General features: G+C 44.2%; 1 protein-coding gene across 1 annotated transcript in view; it reads left to right on the top strand.

Moving 5' to 3' along the window:
• T265_02573 (hypothetical protein) overlaps nucleotides 1–7887 on the top strand; it is a gene marked incomplete at both ends in the record, with an annotated part of 81445 nt that extends 73558 nt beyond the window's left edge. Inside the window, 2 exons of the mRNA XM_009166852.1 lie at nucleotides 2226–4036; nucleotides 5961–7887. Coding sequence (XP_009165116.1) covers nucleotides 2226–4036; nucleotides 5961–7709 — 3560 coding nt within the window. The remainder of the gene's footprint in view (nucleotides 1–2225; nucleotides 4037–5960) is intronic.
• Between the last annotated feature and the right edge of the window lie 2520 nt (nucleotides 7888–10407).

Below are 10407 nucleotides of genomic sequence, written 5' to 3'. Positions count from 1 at the left end.
GCAATTTGTGGGCTGAGTTACCTCCAGAGCACACAGACCTAGAGCGGAGGATGACTGGGGTTCTTAGCCAAAGCCCCTGGATCAAGAACCTAACCCCAGGGCATCGGAGCTAAGCTTGAAATTGCTCGATTAACTCAAATTTTCAGGAATGACCTGCCACACTCTTACCCCCTCCCAAATCGGAAGGTCCAAGTGGCAGTGTTCATAAAACCCCCATCTGTTGATCAACCTGGTGGGAGATACACTATGGATGCTGCGTGAGCATCCTTCAGTAAGACTCAATAGGTCACCGATGAACATAAATCATCACACCACAATAAGGTCAAGTGTCTTCGCGACGGACGCGACTGCCGACAGAACATAAGGTCACTCAACCTTTAATCAGGAGATCCACATCACTTGTCCTCTCTTTGACTGCCACCTGTAGGTGATAACTTATCAAATAAAAGGCTCACGCTTACTTAACTTTGTCCTATGTGCGGAGTAATCATACTGCTGGTCAGCTTCTAGAGCGCTCCAGTTTTCACCCGGTAGCTGGGAGACTGCTTCTAAATCTCTATGGAAGTTCGTGAGATACTGAGTGCTGAGAAGCCCTAAAAAGGCTGGAACAGCTGTATTTTGCTTCTCATACTTTCCGCACCGACTGACTGCTTACAGGACGATAGCTCAACCAAAAATTTTCGTGATAGTTCATCCATTCCTGCATTTCATTTTGTCACTGTTCGCATCGTTATTTGCTTTTACCTGTAAGCCTTTAAAAGGGAGGCCATACAACCCAGAGGATAACATTCAAAGCCAATATATGCTCCCCACTGGGACTCTTTCCTTCTCTTATTCTTGAAGGTCATATCTTTGTCCCTTCTGCTTGCAGACAATATAAAACTCCGATGTCTTATAGCCTATGATCTAACATGACAAAAAACATGTTGCAGTATATCATTAAGAACATCATGTCTCTCACCCCGGTACAATAAATTATTGGCCGCTTATCGTGACTCCCACTGCAAATGCAACCAGCACGATTCCCCGCCAGGGTGTTTGAGGGGTACCGATTCCCAATTTCCATAACTCCATTAAAAGTATATATTAGGCCTCTTCTGTAATACGCTGTACAAGTTTGGAACTTGTGGCTCAAACAGAATCAAAGAAACCCAGAACAACTGTAACTCCGATCATCCGAGATGATAGACCAGCCATCATTCTAACCCTACTAACGACATCTCGAGCCTCTACATCATTTTTTCATGGCTTACAAAATATTATGGAGCTATCCAGGGTTTGTCCGCGACATTTTTCCAAATCAAGTCAATCGATTCTGTGAAATTTCCCCTTTTATGTCATATCTAGGCGGTTACTCGGCTGAAATCATTCAACTAATAGTCAGAGTTGTATTGCCATAGCTACGGCTTTAAGTTGTTAAAGTGTGAATCGTTTGTTCATCAACAATCTTTGGTTTCCTTCAATAACAACTCTGAACATCACTTGGACAAAGATCCGTTTGTCGTTCAACGTACGCCACCACAATACTAGTTTATCCGTTTCTGTTATCCATCTAAATAACTACGCTGTGACGTAACTGAAATGCCTCTGTATTTATGAGATCCTAGCTGAAAACTGGTCAGGTTAAACGATGAATTCAGTCCAGCGCAACACAACAGCTCAAGTACTTTGCGGCCTTTGCGTGATTCGCTGTAATTTGGGTAGCTAGCACATGGAATTGGAGCCATAACATTCGTAGCCTCTGGAACAAAGTAAGCCTTCAAAGTTCGATTTCACATGAGCTAAAATATTCCAATTTTCCGAAGCGAGGTGTTTGCAGTTAGTTGCATATCCAAAAAATACTTTGAGATCTTCAATATTGGTCCAAATGAACCTTGAAGCGATCGTGGTGCAACACAATCGACTAAAAAATGGTATAAACGGCGGCTTATTGATTTCGTTTTCAGCTCCTCACCATCCTATCCCTCAATTGAGTCTTAATTTTCTTTTTTACCCATCTGGGATTCAAGTAAGAAACAGGGTCGATAGGATTCCGGTGACTAAGCTGCTCGATACGCCTCACGGCGTGAAACAAACTCTGGACTGTCAGGTCGTTTCCATCATTCTTGCGTTCTGGCGAAAATCCACACTTGATTGTCATAGGACAATTTTCACCTGTGAGGTACGAACACAAGAACTGGCTGTTGATATTCACAACCTCTTTGTTTTCTTCTCCATATATTCAGTATACAAACTCAAGGTGGTCAACGCACTGGTGGAAATCCAACGAAAATACACTTGCTGTGGTGGGACATCGTACATGGATTGGCTTGAATTGGAGTTCGTAACTGAGAAGGTTTATGACACCAACAAGACGGTGTTCGATCCATGGGGCCGACATTACAGCAGTGGTTTCTTTCCAACAAGTTGTTGCGATCGAACGAAAACAGTCAGCTGTTCAGAGACAATGTTAAATCCGAGTGTCGAAGTGACGAAATATCACCTGACTTACGAAGCTCCAGTTTATCGACGTGATTGTATCACTGCGCTTTATAAGCATAAATATACCGAACTGGCAGGTTTGATTGGTCTATTTGCAACTATTGACATTTGTTTGCACGCGCTTCAAGTATTTGCACAGTTGTACGCTTACCACAAAAGCGCAACTCGATATCCGTGTATCACATGGGCCAACAGACTCCCACCACTTCAAAGCAACCTAACACCACCAAAGCTGGGTTCATATCGAGAGAATACGGGGTCTGTAGTCCATCGAACCGGTTCGATTACCCATATGGATGGATCGCGCACACACAGGGATGGTTCAGTTGTCATGCCAGATGGAAGTCATATCCCCAAACCCGAAAAGTTGGTTCACCGCTCTGGTTCCGTCACTCTACGCTCCGGATCACGAATACATCGTACGGGATCACGTACACATATCGATGGATCTCGTACACACCGAACCGGCTCCGTTACCTTTGTTGATGGGTCCAGACTGCACAAAGATCAAACAATAACACCAGGTCCTGGAGATAGTCGTGAAGCGTGTATGCTTGGTGACAACCCACAGTTGTTTTTCGGTTCCACCGGCTACATAAGCACAGATCGTTTAATCCAGTCTTGTCAAGGACTTCATCTGTTTGCAAAACCCAGTTTAGAACAGCAGCCTGATGTGGCAGACAAAGCCGAATGGATGGAAAACATCATGAAAATTGGATGGATAGCGCATGGTGGAGGTAAACAGTATTGCACAATTGTACCCAGGGTTGCTATGAGACCTAGTCGACAATTGGGACCAGTACAGACAAGCGAATTTCGACGTTTCCTGAGGTTGCATATTCCAATAGTTGAGGCAATAATCTACACAGACGGTAACGCAGTACTTGAATACGAAGCAAATGCGTACTATCGAGGCTTTTGTATATCCTTCATCCGTGGAATCCTATTTCTCCTGCTGGGTTATGTAGCCGCTACCATTCTATGTCCAATATTCCTACCAACGAATTTGGACTCACCGATATTGAACACTGTTTACTTATGGCCATGGAAACCATCAGACCGGGAAAAACTTGATATGGCGATATCCGAAAATGCAGTAGCCATTCACGAACAAATCTCACTTCAGGTCTCTTTGCTACTCTACTCGTGCATCATGTGTGGTGCACTAATATCTCCACGATTTCGCTGTCTATTGTTTCTGTCGATTCCCATATTTGGTATGCAGTGCGGCCACATGTACCTAATCAACCAAATGTTCCACGCCGCAATGCTTGGGCCGGTGGCGACCAGTGAACGGAATTTCGTCTCAACTTCTGCCACATTGGAATGCCTGGAAGAAATGTCGTTCAACCTAAGCAGAGACATGCGTCGCATCAACTGGGTTTATCCACTTGAAGATGCCATCAAGGAAAAAAGTGCAGACGTCCTGGGCCTGAGTGAAGCAGACTTTAGAAATGTCAGCTTGGGATTCATTGAGCTGAGTTCGGAACTATCCGATAATATAGTAACATCATTGATGCATTTGTATAACGGTACGGAAGCTCTCCGAACTTTGGTAAGTTACGTCGTCCTAAATAACTTGTGATGGTTGTGTTTACTTATCACCAACAGCCCATACAATGTCGGAATTCCCCATAAAAACAAATGAGTGTTTATGCCTCGCTGGTGTCCATGTCACAATGCATAAGCAGGAATATTCCACACACTAACAACCCCTAGGAGAATGGGGTTTTCAGCTTTGTCTTGAGAAGGATCTTATGCTGAATGGTGATCCATTCCTTGAGGAAACTCCTCTGTACCCGTACTTTGTGACTCATGTGGAGTATCTGAAAGACAACCGTCTACAGATTCTGTAATTTCTTGACACTTTAAAAATGATCAGGCATGACATCGTGACATCGGTGTTGAACAATGATGTCATGCTGTCGATGATAATGATGATGATGATGATCAGGCAAACGGAGAAAAAAGTGTATCACAGAGCTATTGTCTTCCGTTGAAATTAGAATGTGACTAGTGATGAATAATATGTTGCTTGCATCACCGCATCTGCAATCCAAGCCCAGAGATTTGGGGCATACCATCTCCCCAAGTGGAAACACAAAGGTTAGAACTAACAGCATGACCATTCAGGATCAGCTTACTTCACCTAAAAGCCTTCGCATGTGATTTGGAATGCTAAATTATATCAGTCCCAGCGTATTTCGAGTTAGTCCTGACACCACTGCATCTGTCTTTAATTCTGTTGCTATCGCTTGTAGGCATAGCAACAACAATCGCGAAAGTGCCCGGTGTGCACGTGCCTAGAAAGCGCCCTTCACAGAATTAATCCCAGAGAATTAACCGAACTGGGACTTGCTTTAGAGGACCTGACACAATGTAGTGGACCCAGCCATGCTGTGAGAATAAAATACCATTGTTCCTTACGCTAGGTTTTCGGTGCGAGCCATTTTGTTTCTGGATATGAACAGAAGCAGCACAGTGGTTAAAAGAATATGGTACATACCGCTCCATCAGTAGAATGTGGATATTTATTCTCTAGATTCTGTGGCAATACGGATCTGGGACACGTCTCATTCACTTAATCTGCAAACTACTAACATGCACTCGTTTATTATATTGTCAAAAAACAGGATAGAAACTAGGTCGACAATCCAAGTTCTTTATGTTTACAATAAAGTCTCACTACCGATTTTTTGTGAAAGCTGTTCAACGATCGCAGCATCTTAACAATTACTGGCTCAAGTCCAGACAAAGTGGCCAAAGTTTCCGGTTACCAGCTTACTCGTGGGGGCTCGTAAATAGAACCAAGAGGTGCGACTTTGGGACAACCGGTTTCCCACCGAATATCTGTCTAAATGTACAGAATTCATCCACAATTCTAAGCGACTTTAGTTGGGCGACAAATGTCAGTCAACACATTTCCAAATGAGCCTCAAACGTTCGTTTGATTCGTTTGATTCTTGTTGGAACCCTGGATTCTATCACTGTTGTGCTAAGGGTAAATGCGAGCGTGTGGAGCTTGTGTTTTAGGCCCCTTGTTGTTCATATCCGTGGTCATATCACCGCATTTGTAGGTAACTCAATGAGGGCAGCGATTTGTGGATTCGCACTCTGATTCGCGATGGTGGTCTACTCCACTTGTCGATCTTCGTGTTGATTAGCTAGTATATTCACATTATGCAAGACGGAATTGTCCAGACAGAGATGACAAGTTTGCAAGGTCAACAAAACGAAAAAGTGCCCATAAGTTACTTTTTTGTAAAACAGCGGGGGCGGCAGAACGTTGCAACACGAGGGGGTGATGGGGTGATAGTGATCAAATCAAGATGACCGCATATAAATGTGAATTGAGAAGACCAGATACACACAGGATAACCGGAGTGGCAAACCTGTGGACACATATATCATAGTAACATATATGTTTAGGGCTATTTGGAACATTTCGCCTAATTACGCTTCTCTGCTTTCCTTCATAGGGTAGAAACCAGTCAAATCTGGCGAAAAGAGTTGAGAAACGATTTGACAACACAACCGCCGCTTATTTGAAAGTAGCGAATACAATGACCAATCGGTTAATCATTCCTCTGACGGATAAAAGCAATCAGCTGGTAGACATGAGTAACAAGGCCGGTTTGGCTCGTGAACTGCTCGAAGGACTACAAACGGCAATATCGGGTGGCCGTGAAATGGAAGAAGGACTTTACAAGGCAACAGTGCTTGGTTGCATGCTGGTCAAATCGGTGAAGTACACCCAGTGTAAAAAGAAATCAGATATCGTTTGTCAGGCAGTGGAAAGAACGATAAAGAGTCTGACTCACGAGCCTGCCTGGTTCAAGTTGGCTTGTCCACCGGACAATCCATCCGAGGTAGCATGTCCAGTGGACGAATTCGTGACTGAGGCTGAACAAGAATGCTACGATGCACCTGGAACTCTGGGAGTGCAATACGGTGTGGGAGCGTTCACGCTGGAAGCACTTAATGCACTGAAAGCTATCGCGGATGAGTTTAAACTCGACCAACCAATCAGCATGGAAGAAAGCTTGGTCCCAGTTTCGAATAAACAATGGACTGAACTGGCAGACGATAGCTATGAAAGACCATATTATATATCTGATTATATGTATGGACTGTTCTACATCTTAGTGATATGCAGCAGCTTGGGTAGACTTCTCTTGATTGGCGTGTTCTACCAAAGTCATCGCTACATTTCTAACTATCTGACTTCCGTCGATTTTGACAATATTTATGCCGGAAGCATGTTTGAGGAGGTGGACGCGAAGCGTTTGGCAGACGGCCGGGAGACCCTGTTACCCCTTAAGTCTATGGAAACGTCAAAAGTCTACTGGCGTTCAAGATTCTACACATGCCGGGAATTAAAGCGAGTGGCAGTTAATTTGTTGCGTGCCGTGGTTTACGGGTGCTTCCTGTTGGTACTATTCGCCGTCGGTTGGAACATGGAAGAAATGGCCACATTTTTGATTGACTTGACCGCTGGCTACTATGGCATGCGAATGCAGATACGTCAAGCACAGTTTACCGGAAACCATGCAGATGTCTCGGGAGATGGAATATTTTATCAGCTATTGAAAAAAATCCTCTATAACATCAACCAGTTGAAAGCCATCGAGTTGAACTATGATCCCAAATTTTGCAGTCCTTATGTTTATTCTCCAAGTGTTAGGTTGGAGAGAGATTTCTACAATGCCTGGTACTTACTGATGTTTTTAATCGTGATCGCTCCCTTACTACTAAGAACCAGACACGTCGTTGCTTCGTTTTTCTATCCATCAAGGGTGAAAAACCGCACGGTAGCACTCTACAACTCACTGCTTACTCGCCGACGTCGTCACATGACCACTTGTCGCAACCTAATCGTGCACTGGGTTCGAGAAGGTCGCCTACAGGAAGAAGCTAGGAAATTTGGACAGCCCACGTTTTTGGCTTCCATACATCAGAGCTTTGCTCAATTGGTGGGTATGGATAAGAAAATGTGTCTTATCTGCCAGGATTGGATCAATTCCGGGCCACAAATCGCAGTGTGCACACTGGATAAAGCAGCTCTGTGTCGGCAATGTGTTGAAGTTGTGCTACGCAAGGAAATCTGTGTTGTCTGTCTGGATCGTAACCCAAAACGCCTGTTCAAGGAACGACGACGAATTCAACGTTTAGAAAACAGGGCCAATATGAAAGCTGAGTTACTGTCTCCACGACAGCTATTGGATTAAAAGCTCGTCATATCACCTTGCAAAATGCATTCATACGTTACGTGTTTGTTCCTGCGTACGGGCGTGGAGTTCCAAACACGTATGATTTTAGTTCATTTCTCTATGAACTGAGCTATCTTTGATCTAAGCTCTGAACTAAAATAAATCGCTTTTCATTCACGTAATAAAACCGATCCCATGAAATTTACTGGTTCTCAACGTGGCAACGTGCCAGTAGCTCTCACGTGGGCAATCAGCTGCCATCATTATCCTCAGCATCATCACCACTGCCGACAGTATTATTCTTATCCCCGTCACATGTTATCTGACGCACCGCTGGTTGGGTCGTCACTCCTTCCATATCTGTTGTTCATCAGCTAAATCAGGCTTATCCCAGCACGAGGTCATCGATAAGTCAGTTTGATCACTAGGTCTGCAAGCCTTTCACGGTCTACGCCAATCCAACCAACACATGGTCAGCGATTACGATACCTTGCTGGCGGCTGATATGCCTGGGTATATGCTGATTTGTAGTGGCCAGCTGGGTCACTCACTAATCAAAAGCTGTTGAGTAGAATCGAATGTAAAATAAATGGAGCACAGTGCTTCCTGAGTGAACTCGTTTCGTCTTGGAAACTGGACACCTCGGGGAATAAATGGTTTCAGCTTCCAGTAGAGCAACCTCACTCTCAAAATTATCAAAATGTCATGTGTGATATCAGTTCCATCCGACTTTGCTAAGATTAAATCATCGTGGATTTCTATTTCACTGCAGAGCCTATTAAGGTCTAAGTATTGTAGTGACCCTTTTTTTTCTAGTCGTGGGTGGTTGCGGAATTTGTAGAATGCATGCTTACGTCACTCACTTGAATAGTCGTCCTCACGTCCCAGCGCAATCATTCTGGTGGGCCCACACCAAAGGAGGGAAGCACTGGACTAGATTTTCGCTCCTATTAGAGCTCATCAACAGTGCATAACCTTGGCCGCCCTGGGGCTTGAACTCTGCACGTCTGACATGTGCGGCGAGCGTGTTATCACCAGTGCATTTTGAGCAGGCGATTACGTTCGGCCGTGCCGAACATACCCCATTTTCAAACCCAACTGAGGTAGTCTAAAGTCGTTACGTCCAAATGAACTAACAAACATGACTGAACTGTGCAAAAATCTGCCGTCTGTCACGCAGACAGCGTTGCAAAATGTCACATTTTCGTTATTCAAGTAAGGTGATTGGTTCCCCTAAAATTGATTATTTGAATCCCCTTGTCAATGGAGTAAATTTGCAATGTTTGGAAAACACCTATGAAAGATGGGTTTGATCAACACATTCCTTCGCAGATCTTTTCCCTAGAACCATAGCTTGGGTTATCTCAATTTCACCATTAGTGTTTTCGCCATCACCAACCTCCATTGTGTGAAATATATTCCGTCTGCCTTGAACGATCGCCCATCATCCTGACTGAGCTGCACTCAAAGCATCATTATTTCTACCCACAAGCATTAGGTCAGTTACACTATCCCTTCTGATAAATGCTAAAACCCACAGCGGACGGCGCATTAGAGGGACAGACATGTCCAGCGTACATGCAGGAGCAGTCTCTGATCCAGCTTCAGATTGCAAACGCTAAAGGTTGTTGGGTGAACTGAGCGCCGACATTTGAAGGATAGTTTCTAAGTATCTGTGTCTGTCGTTGACATCTCAGAAACCACGCACTCTTACTGCAATCGTCAGGATTATTTCAAAACCTGCATCATGGTTACTGAGCGCTCATCTGAAATTATCAGCACCGAATCCCAACTAGGTTCTTTGTGGTGGTATTAAATCCAACATTAGAAAAACGGATTGGTACAATCCGTTTCTCTGAAAAGCTCTGTACAAGCGTTTCTCATCTCTGACTTTTGACTCCGTGTGTTGTGTCGTCCGGACGTAACCCGTCAACTCGCGTAAAGAAGAAGCCAAAGTCGAGCACAGGAACAGGTCTTTTTTTGCCGCGAAGTAAGGCGGTTTATATACATCGGAAAAATGGCATGAATTGGCCGAGACTTTCTCTTCAACCGAATAACCAATAGGAACCAACAGTTATGCACGATCGAGCAGAAAAATAACGAAATGCAACGACCAATAGGAGTCACACGGTGAGAGCGGAAGAGGATAAATCAATAGGGACTCAGCACGATGCAATCTGGTGGCTGAACGTGTGGTGACGACAAATCTAAGCAGTGTGAGAATTGACCAGAAACGATCAGTCCGTAGTTAAGACGAAATTTTTAGACAATTAACAGTTCCGTTCTGGTAACATTTCCCCCTTTTAAAAATTTGGTTACCTGGGATATGCATAACTTTGTCCTCTTGGGTCAACCTGGAAGGGTTGCACGAACCTTCGCTTTCGTTTCGGTCTCGATCTCTTTTCGTGCTTTTGATTCATTGTATTTGCTGCTCTGGTTTCACCTATATCCAACAACTGGTTAAGGCTCAGTTCCCCTGTATTCGGCGCTGAGTTCATTGTTGAATAGCGCATCTTCAACTGATTCGCATGGCGGATCCACCTTTTCTTTCCGACTTGGACATCGTATAAGACATTTCCACGGCGCCGCAGGATACATCCAGGCTGCCAGGTTGTCCGATTGTTTCCAAAAGCCAATGCAAATACTGAGTCACCAACGCGGAACTTCCTTTTGCTTGCACCATGATGTTGATTGAATTGGTGTTCCATCTTGTGAT

The sequence above is a fragment of the Opisthorchis viverrini genome (assembly GCF_000715545.1).
Source record: "Opisthorchis viverrini unplaced genomic scaffold opera_v5_31, whole genome shotgun sequence".
Lineage (NCBI taxonomy): Eukaryota > Metazoa > Platyhelminthes > Trematoda > Opisthorchiida > Opisthorchiidae > Opisthorchis > Opisthorchis viverrini.
This window is presented reverse-complemented; position numbering and strand designations above follow the sequence as displayed.